This window comes from Grus americana, chromosome 1 (assembly GCF_028858705.1).
Source record: "Grus americana isolate bGruAme1 chromosome 1, bGruAme1.mat, whole genome shotgun sequence".
NCBI lineage: Eukaryota > Metazoa > Chordata > Aves > Gruiformes > Gruidae > Grus > Grus americana.
This window is the reverse complement of record NC_072852.1, coordinates 208,705,439-208,726,199: the sequence shown is the minus strand read 5'-3', so window position 1 is coordinate 208,726,199 and position 20,761 is coordinate 208,705,439. Positions and strand designations below refer to the sequence as shown.

The 20,761-nt window shown below is 41.9% G+C and overlaps 1 protein-coding gene across 1 annotated transcript in view; it reads left to right on the top strand.

Moving 5' to 3' along the window:
- The window catches only part of FAT3 (FAT atypical cadherin 3), a 425,084-nt gene that overhangs the window by 352,644 nt on the left and 51,679 nt on the right, over positions 1–20,761 (top strand). Inside the window, exons 13-17 of the mRNA XM_054846690.1 lie at positions 18–171; positions 2,925–3,158; positions 16,089–16,478; positions 19,023–19,237; positions 19,903–20,040. Coding sequence (XP_054702665.1) covers positions 18–171; positions 2,925–3,158; positions 16,089–16,478; positions 19,023–19,237; positions 19,903–20,040 — 1,131 coding nt within the window. The remainder of the gene's footprint in view (positions 1–17; positions 172–2,924; positions 3,159–16,088; positions 16,479–19,022; positions 19,238–19,902; positions 20,041–20,761) is intronic.

The following is a 20,761-nucleotide window of genomic DNA, read 5'->3' as shown; positions in this document are numbered from 1 at the left end:
TCTGGTTTTGTCTCTAGGTTGCATACACAGCACTGTTTCCTGAAGACATTCCATCAAACAAAGTCATTCTTAAAATCAGTGCTAAAGATGCGGACATTGGGTCCAATGGTGAAATTCGCTACTCTCTCTACGGTGCTGGGAATAATAAATTTTTCTTAGATCCAGAAAATGGTAAGATGACAACTGAATGTTTCTGAATAGCCTTCTTAATCCCCCAATGTCAGTGGGTGCTAGTTTCCTTTACTAGAGTTAGGTTACACTTGTACACTTGGTTATCAGTTGTTCCAGTTATGGCAGGCATGGATGACCACTTCTGAAGTGGTGGTGGTGGGAGGGAGAACAAGAGACATCTTTGTTGGCCAGGTTGAATGTTATAATCAAAACACTGCATACCAACGCTTTTGTTTCCCTGAAAGACCTCGTTAGGTCAGAGAAGTATCGTAGAATCACAGAATAATTTGGGTTGGAAGGGACCTTTAACAGTCATCTAGTCCAGCCTCCCTGCAATAAGCAGGGACATCTTCAACTAGATCAGGTTGCCCAGAGCCTCGTCCAACCTGACGATGAACGTTTCCAGGGATGGGGCATCTACCACCTCTCTGGGCAACCTATTCCAGCGTCTCACCACCTTCACTGTAAAAAATTTCTTCCTTATATCTAGTCTAAATCTACTCTTTTTCAGTTTAAAACCATTACCCTTTGTCCTATTGCAACAGACCCTGCTAAAATGTTTGTCCCCATCTTTCTTATAAGCCCCCTTTAAGTACTGAAAGGCCGTAATCAGGTGTCCTCAGAGCCTTCACATCTCCAGGCTGAACAACCCCAACTCTCTCAGCCTTTCCTCACAGAAGAGCTGTTCCAGCCCTCTGATCATTTTTGTGGCCCTCCTCTGGACCCACTCCAACAGCTCCATGTCTTTCTTATGTTGGGGACCCCAGAGCTGGATGCAGTACTCCAGGTGGGGTCTCACCAGAGCAGAGTAGTGAGGGAGAATCACCTCCCTCGACCTTCTGGTCACGCTGCTTTTGATGCAGCCCAGGATACAGTTGGCTTTCTGGGCTGCAAGAGCACATTGCAGCGTCATGTCCAGCTTTTCATCCACCAGTATCCCCAAGTCCTTCTCTTCAGGGCTGCTCTCAATCCCTTCATCCCTCAGCCTGTATTGATACTGGGGATCATCCTGATCCATGTGCAGGATCTTGCACTTGGCCTTGTTGGTCCTCATGAGGTTCACATGGGCTCTCTTCTCGAGCTTGTCCAGGTCTCTCTGTATGGCATCCCATCCCTCAGGTGAGTCAACCACACCACTGAGCTTGGTGTCATCTGCCAACTTGCTCAGGGTGCACTCCATCCCATTGTCTATGTCATTGATAAAGACATTAAACAATATTGGTTCCGATATGGACGCCTGAGGGACACCACTTGTCACTGATCTCCATCTGGGCATTGCACCATTGACCAGTACCCTCTGGATGCGACCATCTAAACAATTCCTCATCCTCCACACAGTCCATCCATCAAATCCGTATCGCTCCAATTCAGAGAGAAGGATGTTGTGGGGGACCGTGTCAAAGGCCTTACAGAAGTCTAGCTCTCCCCTTGTCCACTTATGTAGTCACTCCATCAGAGAAGGCCACTAGCTTGGTCAGGCAAGACTTGCCCTTGGTGAATCCATGCCAGCTGTCTCGAATCACCTCCGAGTCCTCCATGTGCCTATCCTGGAGTCTTTTTGGTACAGAAGAGGGGAAGATGCCAGCATGGGCCTCCTTTACCTTCAGACTTCACTTCTTCCACTTTGGTCTAGATATCTTGGTATTTAGACCCTGTAAAAAAGACATTCCTTTTATACACAGAGTTTGGGGGAGAAAGGGTATTGGTAATGAATTTATGGGTGCAGTGGAGTGCTACAACGGTCTTGTGCATTTGGCAGTTGGTCTGGAAAAAGATACCGATCTCTGCTAAGATTTAGATTTTATGGTTGTTATGAAGTAAAGCTAAATAAAATAATTTTCCCATGAATAAAAATCCCACCCCTCCATTATTCTTAGGAATTTGGTTTCCATAATAGTAGACTTAAGTCCTTCCCTGTGCAATGCCTCCTCCGCCTGACTAGCAGGAGGCAGCGCCCGCTATTGCCGTAGCATTACTGATGGAAGAGGAGGTGTTTGGAGATGTATGCAGTGTGTGGAAGGGGAAGTGTTTTCCTCCTGAAGAACAAATTTTGTATTTAACTGCAAATTACACTCTTTACAAAATTAACCCAAAACTTACCTTCCAACTAGTACTGGCTGTTTTGTTGATGTTGTGATGTTTGGTGGTTGTTTATCTGTGCAGTGGATCATGGATTATGGGTAAAGCTCTCACAATTTGAATAAGCTGCTTTTTGTTGCTGTTAATGTTTATTGTGATACCCATCTCTGTATGAGAATAAGAAGTTTGGTTCAAACTAGATGTCAGAGGTATCTACAGGAATTCAGAGCTGTTTGGAGATGACTTTGTAGGGAGAGAAGAGGGGGATGTTGATGTTATTCTTGGATGGTAGCATTAGAAAGCTTTCATTATGGCTACTGTTATCAGATTCAGGATGTGTTTCTGTGTCTAGGAGTCTATAACTCTTGAGAGTAACAGAAAGAGAGATTTGGAAAAACACAGTGGTGTTCATATCGGTGAAGTTGTAGACTGTTGAAGGCCACCACAAGTGGCTTGTCCTCCCTGCACTCATATTGTCAGCTCACTTTATTGGTAAAGAGGAGTGAGAAGTGACACTGCTGTGAGTTTTTAATCCATTCATTGGAATAAGCAAGGTTGATTTTTTTTCTCTTTCCTTTTCCTGTGAAATACATGTTTTTTAAATAGTCACACTATCTAGAATTAGTGATGCTGCTATAGGAGTAATGATGGTTGCTGCTTTTAATCAATTTTAGGTGAGCTGAAATCCTTGGCCCCTCTCGACCGAGAGAAAATCCCTGTGTACAACTTGGTTGCCCGAGCCACAGATGGTGGTGGCAGGTTTTGCCAATCAGAAATCCATCTTATTTTAGAAGATGTTAATGATAATCCACCAGTGTTTTCATCCGATCACTACAACGCATGTGTCTATGAGAATACAGCCACGAAAGCTTTGTTAACAAGAGTCCAAGCCACTGATCCTGATGTTGGTGAGTAACACTGAAAACTGCAATTAATGTACAGGAAAACTCTCTGGGTTGGTGGAATTGCAATACAGATTAATTTTGCTATTGCTGCCTTTCCTCATTCTTTCCTCCTTTCGCTTCTGCATCCTCCCCATTTTTCTCTCTTCTGTTTCTTTCTACCGAAATGCTCATGGCTGAGCTTGACATAATGGTGTTACAAACAGAAAAGCACGGAAGCAGCCACAGAAGCATGTGGTCTTCTATTGTCTTGATGGGTGATAGCTGTGTTTAGGGATAAGTGATAGTTTTGGGAGTAAATTCCAACTGTCTTCTTCCAGTGGTCTCACCTCTTTTCTTGAGCCATGATTTTGAATACCCATGGCTCTATTTATGCAAATAATATCGTTACATGCAATAGGGACCTATACCTGATTAATCACAGCTTTTCTAGAGTTTTATACTGCTATAACTCCCATTTGTTCCAGCTGGTTACCTTAGCATAAAACTATTGTTGTACACTGTGAATGTACATTATAAATGTTCTGGTTATTTAACTGTGCATTCTTTTGAAGTGTAATAGTTTATTATATGAGGACCTTAACCTTGAAATCTGGGCCCAATTATAAATATTTAAAGGAGTTTTTTTGCATAATACAGTGGTAAAATCTACTGAATATCAGATTATTTTTTTAGCTCATTCACTTCAGTTGTAATAAATAAATCCCATAGTTTATTTTTACTTCCTGTGGTTTTTGAGATGTTTTGTAAAAACTGTGGCCTGAAGAGCTTCACATTAAAAACAGATCTTTCATTCAATCAAAAAATATTTGATGTTAAAATCTTTTTTTTTTTTTTTTTTTGGAAGTACGGTGCATACTGGAAGTCTCAGTTGTTACTAAGGCTGGTAATGTAAATATACAGGAATCAGTAAAGGAGCAGCAAGCATTCGTGAATGTATCTATCTATGAAGAGCTGCATTATATGCCTTGGTTGAAGAATCACAATTAAAATTATGATACTGTCCTGCGGTGAAAAGCCAATTAGTGGTAGTAAACTACTGAACAGTCTGAAGAGCCAGTGTTGTTTTCCACTGTTGTCTTAATTACCATTTTTCTCATAGGTGAGATGACATTCACGGAGAGGGGAGACAGAAAGAATTAGAATAAAAAGTTGTCAATAAAACTTCTTGCTAGCACCAACTTTGCATAATAAGATGGTTAGCAATGAAAAATAACCCTACGAGCTAATTGCTACATCTTCCTTCTGAAACTAGATAAGCTAGAGGGAGAGATGCATGCGATGAATGAGAAGCGGCTATGTACTTCCTTAATGATTAGACCTGAAAATCAAACAAGACATTGTGTCATCTGAAAGTGACTCTGGTCTCTAAAATTGGATATTATATTAATTACTGTTCTATTAGTCCATACTAAAATCACTGATTCCATATTGCTGCATAATGAATGAGTTCAGGTAGTGTAACATTCTAATCACAGAGAAAAATGTATTATTGATATCCCTGATGGGCTATGATACATTCCTGTAACATTTTGTGGAGCATTACCCTGACAACATCAGTGGAGCCAGTAATCATCATACAAATCCATTTTTAACATTCAGGAAACATCTTACAGTAAGTCTCAGAATTTGCCTGTTCTTCTGCGTTGGGCTTCAAAGACCCAGGTACTGTAAGGGTAGGAGTATCAGTATAGAAGCCATTGAGATAAAACTTGGCAGAAGTCAATTTGTGGTCTGCAACTAAACACAATTTAACATAAAACCAAAAATATTGTGGTCAGACACTGTTGGATAACTAAGAAAATTTCCAGTTAACAGGAGAATAGTGTTATACTTGCCTTGTACCTTTGATATCTCTTGAAGTTCCTGAACTCATAATATCCTGGGAAGTTTCAGGACTGGAACATAAATTGTTGTTTAATAGATTTGTGATTTGGATACATGCTTAGAAACTAGCTGTACCAGCTGGACACACTGAAGGAGAAATACGATTCTTCTTCACAGTATTCAACAGAAGAAAATGACTTTAACAGTTTAACTTTAGCAGCACACAAGTTCATTTTACATAACTTCTCCATGTAGCTAGGTATCTTAAATTAAATGATTGCCTGAAGGAGAGAGACTATACATGTGTCCCTTTGTTAAGACATATTCGTAACTTTAATATAAAACAATTCTTTCTCCCATCCTGCTTCCACTGGAAATTCTTAATATTTCCACAAGACAGTATTTCCTACTAATTCACCACCATCAAGTTTGGAAATGTGCAAACTAGGAAATGAAAGAGAAATGCTGGTTTTACAGATTTTTAGAGAAGTTCACAGGGAGCAGTGGGTTTTCCACCTCCCACTGTCTTCAAATCAAAGTGCCAAATTACTCCACTCTGTTCAAATTAAGGCACAAGAAGAGTTGGAGTGAATGCTGAGGTGTAATTATCTGAGCAAACCCATCAGACAACTACAATATCAGCCCATTTCAAAGGAATTAGGGTCATGCTAGAGCAGCAACACTGAGAAAACCTGCATGGGACTTTGTGGCAAGCATGACATTAAAAAAAATTATAAACTTCAAAATAAACCTGGAGTCCAGACCTGAGCTGCAGGTGCATACTCATTTCCACTGCTGCTCATGTTTTCTCCATGCAGGCAGTGTTGTGGCCTCGCTCACAGGATATAAGAAGGAATGACAACACGGTCCAAGCTCAGCAGTTCTTTATGTGATGGTTAAAACCTGCCTCACTTGCAGCTGCTTTGCCTTGTGAATGACCTCCATGCTCAGGCCTGGATGATTGATGGTGTAGTCTACCAAAGGCAGAAGCACTTACTGTGCTAAATATGAACAGTGCATCATCTGTCCTCTGCAGTCCTCTTCATCGCCACTGGGGCATCGGCAGTTCCACACCATCCACCACGGTAGTCAGTTTAGTGATTTCAGTGACCTGTTGATTTTTTTTCTGGGTTTGTGATGAATATGGGGTTCTAATTTTGCTCAAAATTGGAACAACCTTGTCAGCCAGCCCTGTCTTGCCACTGCTGCCTTCCAGCCTCTTTATTATCCTGTGGTTAAAGCCATGGCTGGTACCTGTTCATGCAGGTCCTTCCCCATTCCCTGCACTCAGTATTCCCTCCAGTATAGCTGGACTACGTTGTCTTGGAGCCAGTACCTTGTATTGCATGCAGCCAGCGTGCAGGAAAACACAGGCATGTAGGCAGACAAAAAATTGGCAGGAGTGGCCTTTATTTGGTTTCAAAGAGTTCCCCGCAGTGCGTAGACCTCCCTGCTCCATCCTCAGCTGTCCCTCACCCCCGCGCCCCTTCTCCAGCCCCAGGGCCTGTACAAGAACTTTGCACAGGAGGTGTGGTGACGTGCAGCCTGCAAGGAGCCAGCTGGTGCCCAGGTTACGGTCTGGCTAGCCACATCTAGGAGTGTCTCAGAGACACAATTCAGACTGATCTGATTCTTCCTCGAATAGCAGTCACACCTCAAACAGCAAAGGCCTGCACGTGCTTGCCTGCCCAGCTTGTTCGTCACAGCTCACGGTCCACTTCCCAGCAGGAAGTTGTGCGTGGTGACAATCAGAGGTGAAACACCTTGGACAGCCTTGCTAGAAATGTGTCTCTGGCCTGGTGGATACAGTGGTGTCATGCTGCAGGGTTCACACTGTCACAGTATGGTTGAGGTTGGATGGGACCTCTAGAAGATCATCTTGTCCAACCACCCTTCTCAAGAAGTTGTCTAGGACTGTGTCCAGATGACTTTCAGCTATCTCCAAGGATGGAGATATTCCCTGAGTGCTGTGCAGCATGGGCACCCCAGAGCCCCTCTGGGAATAACCGGAGACCTGCACTGTGGATACAGACCAAAGCATAACATCCTCACCATGACCTGGCAGAGCAGTGCAGACTGGCAGCAAACCCACACTGATGCCATCTCTGCCTGCCAGTTCTTCCCAAGCTGGACATAAGTGAGAGAAGAAGGATTAATGGCAGATGAGATTTTGCAGAAAGTGTAGTTTGGGGATATATTCTCCCATGTCTAATAGCCTGCTTGGTGAGCAGTTGGGGAACCTGGCAAACTGGGGGAAGGAGTGCCTTTTTCTTTCAACTTATGATTGAAAGTTTCATCTTGAATTTCAAAGAAGTCTATGACAAAACTGATATTTTCCCTGCAAGCTTTGACCTCAGTGATTTTGACTGAGGTTTGACAAAAAAAACCCCAACAAACCAAACCCTTACCATGTGCATTCGTAAGGAAGTGCACAGGAAATAAGAAATGTCTTTTCTAGGGAAGAATGGTAATATAACTTCTCCTTTAGGTTTCAGTCAGTCCAGTCTGGAATGTACCTACCTCCAGGAAGGTGGTGAAGCATTCATATTAAATCTTCTTTTTCTTCTAGTCCCCTCCTTGTGTCAATGAGAAAAATTAAGAAACAATTAAAACAATAAAAATTAAATATCTATCAGAAATAAGGACCGAGGAAGATAGATAGTTTATCACTTGTTTGTAGAAAGCAGCTTCGAAATGCTGGTGAGCACAGTACAGAAAAAAATCACTCCATTTGGTTGTTCAGTGGGTCACCACTTTCAAGAACACGTGCGTGGAAGTAAAGAGTACAGACTTGAACCTTATCAACGGTGGGCTTTGCTCCTGAAGGAATTAGGGCAACTGAGCCCGTTGCACACATAGCTGGGCTGGGGGAAGGGTGAAGTGCTGCCACGTGAGATTGCAGAAGTGTCAGAGAGGAGTGCAAGGTAGTCACAATTTGATTAAAGAGCAGTTCTCTGAATTATGTAGAATGGCAAGTAATAAAATAATAGAAATGCTGAAGTAGATATTGATTTTGGCATTTGCTAGCAAAGCCAGTATACAGCAAATGTCTGCTTTGCATGTTTGTTTATGTTGGGGAGATCCCTTAAAATGGATCTAGAAACATTTGAGGCATAACCTCAAAAAGGATCTGAAAAAGAAGAAAACAAGGATTGAAACATGAATAAGAAGAATAACAGAGATAATAGGACAAGATTTACTAAAACACAACAGCTAATAGGTAGATGACTTTGGCAATGATGCCAGCACTAGCTAGATGATATTGTCTGAGTTTTTGTAAAATAAGATATTTTCCAGAGGATGGCTCATTCTCTTTAAAACGTACATGGAGCATCCTATATCTTTACCTACATCTTTGCCTCACTGACTTTTAAAATAGTCCAGGGGTTAGTGCACTAATGCAGGATCTGGAAGACCTGAATTATTAATTCCTTTTTCTGCAGCTATTCAAAACAGCATTGCGTAAGTAAGGGGTTGTAGTTGAAGTAGAGAGTCCTTTCCGCTGTTACTGAAGCTGTTTTGAAAAAGGATTCAGGAATCAGCCAGAGGGGGGAAAAAAAAAAAAAATACATGAGTGAGCATTGCTCTGTAGCCTTGTGGGTGATTGGGTTCTGGGCTCTGTTCCCCAGGGCTCGTTCACTGAGAAGTAGTAGTCTATGGCAACGCACTTTTGTACTCGTCCTTCCTGGAAAGGTGTACCTACCATTAGACTTCTCTTCCATAAGGAGAGTGGGAGGGCAGTGCCCCACATCCCGCGGTGGGCTGGCCAGTCCTGAGGACACCTACAGGTCCAGGTTCACCCAGTGAGTTGTTCAGGAGGAAACCTAGCTTTTGCCTTCTCAATAAAGGCAGAAGCACTTCTAGGGAGGCAGAGATACAGCACATTGGGACACTGAAAAATTGCCAAATAAAAAATAATAGTCAGGCTCTGTGGAGTTTAGACTTACCTAGTGTTAGGAGGTAAACAAACAAGATGTTCGAGGATTATGATAGAAAGCTTAGGTTTCTGCCTAAACAAGCCCTACTTCATATTGCTTATTTTGCTTCCCATGCCTAGGCACTCAGGAGACCTAATCCTGTAAGTAGTCAGTCTATACAACCCTGTTGTTGAATCTTTTAAAGGGATAGATTTTTAAAGCTGCAGACAGGTAGTCAGGGGAACTTAGTCACCCAACTTGCATTAAAATAATGAGTATATGTGTGTCAAGATGACAAAGAGCTAGTCTGTGTTCAGCAAGCAGAAGTCATCAAACCAATCTTGTTTCCTTCTGCAATGTGCAAAGAGGCCATATAGAAAGAAACATTATGGGTGGTATGGCTTAGGTTTAGTGAAGTTTTTGACATTGTACTGCATGATATTTTTATAAGCAAGCTAGGGAAACATGGTCTACATCAAACTGTTATCAGGTGACTTTGTAATGACTGTTACACTGGAGGGATAAGTTAAGAAAGGTACCGGGTGCAGCATTGCTGATTTTCATTCCTGGATGAAAAGTAGGCATAAGGTCTGTATTGCTAGATGTCAGAATGCAGAATGGGGCTGCAAGTTCCCTGGATAGTGTCAAAGTCATAATTGTGGGATTTAAAAGTTGGAAAAGTGAGATGGAAAAATACAATGCAAGTCATCAAGATAAATGTGAAATCCCATGTTTAGATAAGAATAACCAAGTGCACCAGTATCGTCTGGTAATGACTGACTGGGCAGCAGAACTGCAGAGAAGCAGCTGTATTATGGTGGATCATAGGCTGAATGTATGTTTACACTTTCATACTGGTGTGAAAAGGCAAATACTTTAATGAGGTGAGTAAACAAGAGTAATGCTGGAAAACAGAAGTAGTTCTTTCTGTTTATTTGGTGTTGGCAAATCCTGATTTGAAAGGCTGTGTTAAGTTTTGGGTACAACACTTCCAGGAAAATGTGGCCTACCTGGTGATCTACAAGAAAGATCACAAGTCTGGAAAATGTGTGCTACCAGGAAATATTAAAACAGTTGAGAGGGGGTGCCAGGGAAAAGAGAACTGAGATGATAAACAGTCTTCAGATATCAGACACATAGCTCTGAGGAAGGAAGTCAACCTTTGTTCTTTTTTTCCCCCTTGTCTTTTATTGTTTTTATTCAATCTCAGCAAAAAGTCAGAACAAGACTTTTAGTTGAAAGAAAAGTGATGCACCGGGGTGTGTTATCCAAGGAGGTTATGGAAGTTCACGATCAAAGGATAGGCCTGTGTTTGGGGATAAATTACATCCATCCTTTCTTTGTGCAAGGATAAATTAGATGACCTCACAAGATTCCTGCTATCTTTATAATCTGTCATTTCTATTAATTTCTTTAATTTTTGAGATTTCCAAAACATTGTTAGCAACATGGAGGCAAAGAACTAGACAAGGAGAATTGGACCTCTTGGATTATGTTGATTAAATAATCGCTGTATTTAAACTGGATCACTGAAACTTATATATGTATGTGTGCCTCTGTATGTGTGTGTATATATATGCATACATACATACATGCATATTTTTTATGTATATCTCTCTACATGTGCATTCCATTGCTTCAGGCTACATTGACCAATGTTGTCAGCTGCAATGTGTAACCCTAAATCAGGTGTATCCAAAATGGCCTCCTCCACTTCAGAAAAATAATCAAGCTTATCCCTGATCAGCACAAGGAAGTGAATCATTCAGGAGCACTGATGGAAACAATTATTCCTGTCAAGTCATGTTAGCCAGTACTTTGGGCTGTGTAAATCTCTGCTAGAAAAGTGAGGGAGCGTGAGCCAACCATCCAGATCTCATCTTCCCACCAAAAAAAGACAACACCTGACCTAGCTGAAACGGAAAGCAGGGTTTTAGACATCCATGGAAGGTATCATACCACTAAAAGCTTATGCCTGCCATTTCTGTCCAGTGCTTCCCTTCAGTAAGGGGTTGGTTATCTTCATCTCTGTCCTCTGTGGCCCTGCTTCCATCCCATGGTACCATGACTCCACTGAAGCACTGGTGTGAGTAAAGGCCTTTGGGGTGAAGACTATCATTTCCCCACAGAAAAGGGACAAAGCAGTGAAAGCCTGTCTCAGTAGAAGTGTTACAGATTGAACTTGGCCAGCTTTTCTGCTTAAGTTGTAAAAATCACTTGAAGTATCTTTCCCTATGGGGCTATATATTCTTCTACAGTTCAGCAAGGTACTTCTGGCAATATTTTTCTCTTTCATCTCAAAATGATGGAGTAGAGTATTATAAAATCTGGTTTAGTATTCGTCTTTTGTCTTGTTTACTGTTAATGAAGTTGTGGACTTTTAACTTCCAGTAATTGGTGTTGTGGTTAACATTTAGGTAATCAGAAAAGGCCATAGGTACACGCCAGTGTTAATAGCCACACCATGAGAGACAGAGGCAAGAGGAAGCACGATAATCAGATACCATGGTTGCAAATCGCTGCTAAATTGATAAATAGCTTTATTTACAGCTCTCTGGACAGCTTTCTGTTTTACTTCTTGTTTGTTTGTTTTTAATTCTTGCCATTATTTTTCTTTCTGTAGGCTTTTCAAAATGAAAATGAGCAGATGACAAAGTTAAGCATCATTTTTCCAGAGATAAACAAAAATGAGTGGGCTAGCTGTACTTGGGGAAATACATTAAATAATGAGTTCAGGGTGACAGATGAAAACAGAAAGGAGAAGCACACTATGTATGGTCTTTAATACATGTAAATTTTAGTTTGTGTGTGATGCAGTCGGCAGGTAACGCCCACTGCAGGAACTCGGTGTCATATGGGAATTGTGCCTGTTGTGTTAATGCTCAGCCTTTTCATTTGTGTTGGTCTGGATCAAACCGTGTTGTAACTTCACCATTTTCAATTGGGCTGCACCTCAAGTACTGTGTTCAGTTCTGGGCCCATCACTACAGGAACATTGAGGTGCTGGAGCATGTCCAAAGAAGAGCAATGAAGCTGGTGAAGGGTCTGGAGCACAAGTCTGATGAGGAGTGGCTGAGGGAACTGGGGTTGTTTAGCCTGGAGAAAAGGAGGCTGAGGGGAGACCTTCTCACTCTCTACAGCTACCTGAAAGGAGGTTGTAGCCAGGGGGTGTTGGTCTCTTCTCCCAAGTAACAAGTGATAGGACAAGAGGAAATGGCCTCAGGTTGTGCCAGGGGAGGTTTAGATTGGATATTAGGAAAAATGTCTTCACCGAAAGGGTTGTCAATCACTGGAACAGGCTGCCCAGGGAAGTGGTTGAGTCACCATCCCTGGAGGTATTTGAAAGACGTGCAGGTGTGGCACTTAGGGACATGGTTTAGTGGTGGACAATGCAGTGCTAGGTTAATGGTTGGACTCAATGATCTTAAAGATCCTTTCCAGCCTAAATGATTCTACGATTCTATGAGTTAGACAAGGAGGAATTTGATACTCCTGAATTATAAAGAGAGGTTATTTTATCTCCCTGGTGCTATTTAGTAATGATATATAAGATGTCATTTTGTGAAATTCAGTGCATGCCCCTTTGTTTTAGTACAGAAGAAAACAAGAAAAAAACCCTGTTTGAAGAATGTCATTTGAGGTACTAGACAGCTGTATGTTGTACAAGCTCTTCACACCAGAGATTTGGCAAAGGGCAATATTCTATCATATGCTAATACAAGTCTAAACAGAAAATGTGCTTGCTTATTCCTTTATTTAAAAAAATGTACTGCAATCCTCTTAGAGTAATAGTAATTCCTTCAAAGCTTTCCATGTTCAAATAGCTTATGTTCGTGATTGGCACCTTAGAAATCTGAGAAGTTTAACTGAGTAAGCGAATAGACACAACGCAGTTTGCAAACGTTAATCCCCCAACAGCTGTGGGCAAGCAGTGTGGGAGGATTGCTCTCTTTACTAGTGCAGGAACCATGGTGTTGGAGCGGTCATTTCCTTTCCACAGAAAACACCTCCTTTATAGTCACAGCAGAATCTACCATCGCCTCCTCGGCAGGGATGCCATTGACACACGCTGGTGGACGCTTCTGTCTCAGCAGATGGCAGCCCCTGGACTAAAGCATTTTGGATTCCAGTAGAAATAATTTCCTACCTCACCTTTGCCTCCTGCCTATTTTGTTTCCAGCCTTGGGTCAGGAAGCTGAGTGGAAACAGCTATTGATATAACACAACACTTTCTTCAAAGTGCTATTTCTGCCACAGCTTTTCATTTAATTCGTTTTCCTCCCAAGAAACAAGTGTTAAACTCCAGCCCCACAAAACACTGTAGGAGAAGGTCAGCGGGCAGATGAGATCTGCCTCTGTATTTCTCCTTCTATTCTGCCTCTGCATTCAGGCTGAAGCCACCAAGGGTTGGTATCTGTGAGTGTCCCAGCTCAGATCCTCTGCCCTGATCTTCTACCTCTCCTTGCATAAAATGGCATTTTCACCTCTAAGAGCTTTTCCTCCAGGTCCATGGGAAAAATAAGAGTGCTTTTGTCATCAAACCAGACTGGTACAAGATAACTCACATCCCTGGAACTTCTGTATTCCTCTCTTGTTTTCCAGGAAGGAAAAATAAAATCGCTTGCCTTCAAGAAGTAACTCTCTTGATTTCCAGCTAAAAATCCCTTATATTAGAGTTAGCAACCAGAACACCATAATCTGTATCTGAACTGTCTCCATTGTAGGATCATTAGCAATCACTTATCTAAAAACATTACTCATATTTTGTTAATTTATGGACACCACCTTTAGGAAGAAGAATACAAGGAGAGTGGTCGGATTATGTATCAATCAGATTGCAGTCACCGGAGTTACTACTTCCTGTATGTAAACTCACCCTGCGCGGTGTCACACGCACCAAATTCGGTCTCTCCCCACTCCCTCTTGCAAGATATTCTTGCTAAAGTTTTGGGGTGTTTGAAGACATAAGGCATGGGTAGGCCATGTCCTTTCTAGCTATTGATGCCTTTAAAGACCTTGGTATGTGAATCTTCTGTCTTGCGCCCAGGTATGCTGTAGTATCAAATAGGAGTTTTGTGCCAGAGAAAAACCCAAACCAGGCTCTCCTGCAGGCACAGACACATATGCGTGGAAAGTGTGTGTTAAGGTCCTTGCTTCAGAGAAGTATTTAATTCTGTGTAGAAACTGGTAGACATCAAGAGAGTCCAGTACAGAATACTAAATAGCTTTATATTTAAAACTCATGTGTAGGTTGGGTGTTCAACTGCATGCTCTGAATCAGGCAAAATCCCCTTTTCCAGCATCCCCAGGGATCAGCTTTAATTACTAGCTCATTAATTGTTCTGGTCAGGTCTCTCCCTTTTTGTAGGTGGAAGTTTGGGGAGGATTTCTAGCAGAAGGAGATCCTCCCCTGTTAGAAATGTAGACACACCTCCAGCCATTCAGACCCTCAAAACCTTCCACTTTCCAGAGGGTTTTACTCCTTTTTTACTTTTGTCAGTTTGGCTGATGGTCAGCTGACGGAGCATTTGGATGCATGTAGAAGAGGCTAAGCGAGGAGGCGAGCGTGGTCTCCAGCAGACTGTCGGGTGTTCAGGGTCGAGGTGTTTCAACACATGAGAGTCTCTGACTAGTTCATGGGCTGAGCTTGGTTCCTTGTCTGTGGGACAGCAGTCACCTCCTTGGCTGCCTTGCCTGTTTTGTTGAAGAACAGCCTCTGTATTTTTCACATTTGAGATGCCATGGTAAATAGAGAGGTTCTGCTGTGATTTAAAAAAAAAAAAAAAAAGCAAAACTGCAAAAAACCAAACCAACCTCGTTCATTGCAATATTGCCATTTAAAATTTTCCTTATTTTAAAGACATTTGAACATTTAAAATATACTGTGGTGTCTTAAGCACTGCATAAAAACTTTATTCCCTGAAGAGGCCAAACAGCAATTCCTAATGCTCTCCAAGTAGGCTCTGGGACTTTGTAGTTGCTCTGGCTTTTATGTGCGTGTGATTGAAGAAAGAGTCTCCCAGCTCCCCCTTGTGTGGATGCTTTACTCCTGCTATGTCAAGCAGAAAACAAACGTGATTTGTGCTGCTTTTGATCAGGCATTTCTACAATGCTTTGCTGCTGGAAAGCAGAATAATACTGTCACAAATTTTAAATTAACAAAATATGCCTAGAAGGGATTGGTAGCTCTTGTTCATCTGATTAATGTCAGCCTTGTAAAGTCTGTTCTCCAACAAAAAGGGCAGCAAATGCTCAAGTGAGAGATGTTAAAAACAGAGACTCGCCATTTTAGTGGATCTTTGTGTTTTAGTTATAATGTGCAGCACCCAGGACCAAATCACAAAATCAACCAGCATCGAGGGAGTTGAATTAGATTGTAACTGTGTTAGCTTTTAATTAGATTTGAAACGGCTGTCCCACTGTAGTGCAACAAGCAACCAAGTCAGTACCTTCCCCTCAGGCCTTATTACTGGCAACAACCTTAGCATAGATCTGCATATTCAGCAGCCAGGTGGATAGGTGTTGTGTATTGGGAAATACAGGCAGGACTGGAAAAACACAGGATATCTTCTTGTACAATGCAATTTTCACTCTCAAATCGGGGGAGCGGGGGACTTGCCTTTCTAAAATGTCCATGTTCTGGCAGGAGTTCTTTGATGCAGCTTTTGTCTAATAGGTATCGTCTGATGATAATATTTTGCTGCTCAACAGTGGAATCAAGGCAGCACAGGTAGCAAGTACATTCTGTGCCACTTGATGTATTTTTATGGGTTTATTTTTCCCTTATGTACATTTCTATTCCTCCAAGATGTGCTCTGAGACATTTCCAATTTCAGCATTCCGCCTGTCTCATCTAATTCAATTGTAAGCTTTTCTGGGCACGGACCATATCTGGATTCTGCTTTCAAGTTTCATTACACAGCAGTTCTGCAAAGTGATCTTTTAAAAAAGTATCATGGTGAGGGAAGGAACTTAGCTTATCCGCGGGGATTTGACATGTGAAAAGAGCGTGTGCTGATCTCCCAAGCCTTCAGCAATACTGTACCCACAGGTGCTCCTACTTCCATGTGCTCCACCTCCACTGGAAATTATCAGTGTGATAGCAGATCTTGCTTAGGCTTTCCATTAGATGGGAAGAGTTTGTTGTTTTCTTTATTTCACTTTATCATTTTCATATTTGCTTCTCTTTCAGGTGTGAACAGAAAAGTTACCTATTCTCTGGCAGACTCCGCAGGTGGTTACTTCTCAGTTGATCGGTCATCAGGAATCATTATTTTGGAGCATCCTCTTGATAGAGAGCTTCAGTCTTCCTATAACATCAGTGTGAAGGCCTCCGATCAGAGCATTGTGTTGACCTTGTCCTCATTTGCCACCGTTACCATTACAGTGCTAGACATTAATGACAACCCCCCTGTGTTTGAAAGAAGAGATTATCTTGTTACAGTACCTGAAGACACCTCACCTGGCACTGAGGTCCTCTCTGTTTTTGCTACAAGCCAAGACATTGGAACTAATGCTGAGATTGCCTATGTCATCAGATCAGGGAATGAGAAAGGGAAGTTCAGGATTAACTCAAAAACAGGTTTGTAAAGTGGCTCTTACTTGTATGAGCATCAGAAAAATGTGAATGAGCTTTGGGGAAGGCTCTTGAATGAAAAAATTTCCAAGGACAGAGAGTTGGAGCTTGTCGATGTAGAATTAGTTGCACAGTTAAAAACCAATTTTAGGTTGCAGAGTGATGTAAATTATGGTCACACTCGGCTGCCGCAGCTCAAGTAGAGAATACTTTTCTCTATTAGCGTGTCTGTTGAAGTCAATGTAGACGTGACAACCTATTAGCCCAACTGTGCATCCCTTACAGTTACGAACACTTGCAATGTTTACCTGCTTACCAGCTGAGTACAGTCTCAACACTCTGGACCTTAGCACGCATCAGACAGTGCTATCAGGACCAAGTAGCTGGCAGTCCCAACATGTCAGGCAGTGACTGCTGTTTATACAGCTGTATATATCTTCACTGACCTAGGCTGCTTCTTATTTGTGTTGTCTGACAGTTGACTTCAGCCGTGGTTTGGGTTTATTGGGGTGTTTTTGTTGTACATCACAAATTTTAAAAACATACTAAGAAAAGCTGCCTTATTTGGTCCAAATGGCTCATTTTCTTTGAATTTCCTTAGTGGGATATATTCTTTATCCTTATTGAGGTTTTAATCCGTCAGCAGACAGTAAGCTATGATTCTTCTGTGCTTCCTGTAGTGGATCCCCTTATTCTCATAACAGTCAGGATGACCTGTGCAAATCTGGCACCAGAGCTTCAGAGCAAAACAATCTTGATTTTGAAAGCTGAAGGTAACACTTGTTTGAGTGCAGCTGTAATAACCAGTAACCTGGAAAATCTCAAAATGATGCATTGTGTCACTTATATTACTGTGTGCAAAAATCTCTTTTCACTCTGCGGAGGCCACTGCCTTACGTGTAAGGGACTTAAGATAATTGTGTGTTGTCTGTTATCTTCATAATGTTGATTAGCACTAACAAAATTTAAACATAAATACACCTAGACAGCGATACTTAACTTCACATTTGACAATGAAGCCAAGGAGATAAATCAATAAAAACCCATAATGAAGCTTAATCACACAGAGAAAAACAAAACAAAACAAAACAAAACAAAAAAACCCTATTTATTATTCATTAATGTGTGACAGCTCCATTATTATCGGTTTAGAGGCAGGAGCTCAGTTTCCAGACAGCCAGGTGCTGATGTAGCATGCCTGATCAGGGCTTGAAAAATAATGCCCTTCACACCATTTATCAGTGGGAACTCTTTGCTAGCCACTTGGAAGCTTCTCTTCAGGGCTCCTGCTTCCAGCAAGTCATGCTGAAAGGTAGGATTCATTTGGAGAGAGCCCAGATGAGATTAAGAGGAATGATCTGAGGTCTATAAAATGTGGCTTACCAGGAAAGAGCTCTTTAAGCTAGCAAAGAGAAGTCATGCTGTTAGTATTCAAGCCTGTAAAAAGTATCTATGGAAAGAAGAGGAATAAACTGTTCTCCAAGCCCACTCATGAGAAAAGAAGTTGTGGGCGGGCTTAAATTGCATTTGGATTATTTCGGTTAAATGACGGGAAGAAATTCCTCACTGTAATGATTATTAAATACTCAAATACATTTCCTGAGAAGGTTAGGAAACTGATGCTGGAGGTTTATAAGAACATTAGAGATCAGTACCTTCAAGAATGATTAGGTTCAGCTGACCTGTGTTGGGCAGCAGTTGGACTAAATGACCTTTAAGCCCCGTACATCCCTGCTGATGATGGGTCTATATTGGAAAGGATTTGGCTTGCCAAGGTTAAGGATTTGTTTTTAAGTCTTTCCTGTCGTGCCCAGTATTACCTCCTTCAAGGCACCACCAGTAATCTGTGCACAATCCACTCCTCCCTTCTTGTTAAGGTTGTGGTTACGTGGGAAACAGGTGGAGGGGTTGCATAAAAAGCATTTCTTTGGTAGAGGGGGTCTGGGTGCACAGAGTGAGTTAAGTTACAGAGAATCTTAATTTTCATTGTGTGGTGAGGGAACCCAAAATTTATAAACCTAGTTGAGTGGGGAAGTCCCTGTTTAATCACATAAATGATAGACTACTGATTTCTCAAAGGTATTCATACCCCATTCATTTCTATTTAATTCATGAGAAGTTAATTACGTGGGAGTGAATTTCTGTTGACTTGTCGGGGCTGATTTCCAGAGTCGGCATCCAGTTCCCCCACAGGCTCTGTGCATCAGCCCAGGCAAATGGGTGGATATGGCCCCCACTTCACCGTCTACAGTACTGGTATAATAAACGTTATTTTCCTGAGAAACCATTCATTGTTTCATGCCTCATGAAGGCCCTTTCTGCAGAGTCAACCCAAGTGCAATTGGCATCATACTTTAATCAAACAACAGCATTAGAAATCTGACCAAATATTTTTATTGGATTGGGCAGTGTTACAGTTAGAACAACATATTTTGTATGTGTGCCATGGTGATAAATAGCATACTGTACTGTTTACTACAGCCAAATCCCTTAGTCCATAGCATTATTTGTTTTTTGCTGGCTGTTGACATTCCCTCCCTTGCTTCAAAGGAGCGATTTCCATTTTTGAAGCTTTGGATTATGAATCGTGTAAGGATTTCTACTTAGTAGTGGAAGCAAAAGATGGAGGTACTCCAGCCCTGAGCGCTGTTACAACTGTGAACGTAAACGTGACAGACGTTAATGACAACGCGCCGAAATTCAGCCAGGTGGTCTACAGCGCAGTCATCAGCGAGGACGCTGCCATTGGTGATTCGGTGATAATGGTGAGTGAGGCCGTGGGCGGCATTTAGGCGGGATGAAGCCCTCTGCCACATGACCTTTATTAAAGTACTGCTGCGCTGGTTAATAATGATAACTACCGCATCTTGAATCACCCAAACCATTCTCTAGCCAATATTCTGCATCTCCTGCAGTCCAGGCTGCTGCCAGTTTTCCCCCAAAAAGAAAGTAGCAGTAGCGCTGACTGTTTCTTTTTAACCCCAATATGCAGTCAAAGGCTAATGGCATGTTTGAGACTTTGCATTTCATGAGTCAGCCAGAAACAAGTGGGGTTTATTGGAAAGGCAGAATTCAACTTTTCAGTCAAATACGTAGTGTTTGTGTCATGTAGTGTTTGTATCTATTCAGTCTGGCATGTAGTGGGCCATACCTAAACCTCACAATACTCTTATCGTGGAACTTGTGGATCTAGAAAGAAAGCGTTATATGGAATATTAGGATTAAAATATTGTGCATGTTTTAAGGCTAGAATTCCAGAAGGTCCAAGGAGGGTCTCCTATCAAAAACTGATTGGCTTGATGCCGCAGAGTTCAGATGTAACTAGTCTAATGGAATATGAAGTCTTGCTTTTGGGGATATTGAGCAAATAATGTAGTATATGGGTGGCGTAATAATTGTTTTGCTAATTTTCACTCTTCCTTCCAAAAAGTTGATAGCAGAAGATCTGGACAGTCCTTCCAATGGCCAGATTCATTTTTCCATAGTGAATGGGGATCGAGACAATGAATTTTCAGTTGATCCTGTTTTGGGACTCGTGAAGGTTAAAAAGAAATTGGATCGAGAAAGGGTAAGACATGTGGGACTTCCTGACTTACAACAACTTACAGGTGTGTATTGATCTCAACTCTGCTGCTAGCTCATTTTGAAGAAGCTTCTTTTATACACTGCAGTGATCAGTCTAAGATGCTCCAATGGGTCTTTCTAACGTTGTTCCACTTCTTCCCACCCCAGCCCTATCCTCAATCCTATCTGCAAGCCAACTGCTCTGCTAGCGTTCCCATCCTGCACCAACGCAGCAGCTGAGGCCAGGTTGGGGCAAAAATCAACCCTGGATTTCTCCTGGTGCCACCAGCAGCTGTTGCTGCGTTAATGAACTGCCTCCTCTCTCCTGCGTGTGCAAGCACACACGTGCAGCGGTGTGTGCGACTGAGTGATTACAACATACTCCAGATTGTGGCACCAAGCGCCGAGCTGAGACCTCAGCCATTAATTAGCGCTCTGCAAAACATGTCACTGGGGAGGTGATGTTATGAAGTGGCCAGGCTGTACCAAAAGTGAAAGAGTGCTTCATTAAACAGATTTTGCTGCTTTGTTTGCTCACTAGATTATTCATTCAGGGTGATTTATCACCATTTTGCCATAGCTAGCAATTAGCAGCTTTTGGAAAAAAACAAACAAATACAGTTGCCTGTGCTATTAGCAGGGCAGGAGAGTGCCACATGGCTTCAAAAGTCTTGCAACACAAAAAATTCCATGCCTCCTGCCTCTGAGCACTGCGTCCGCTAAGC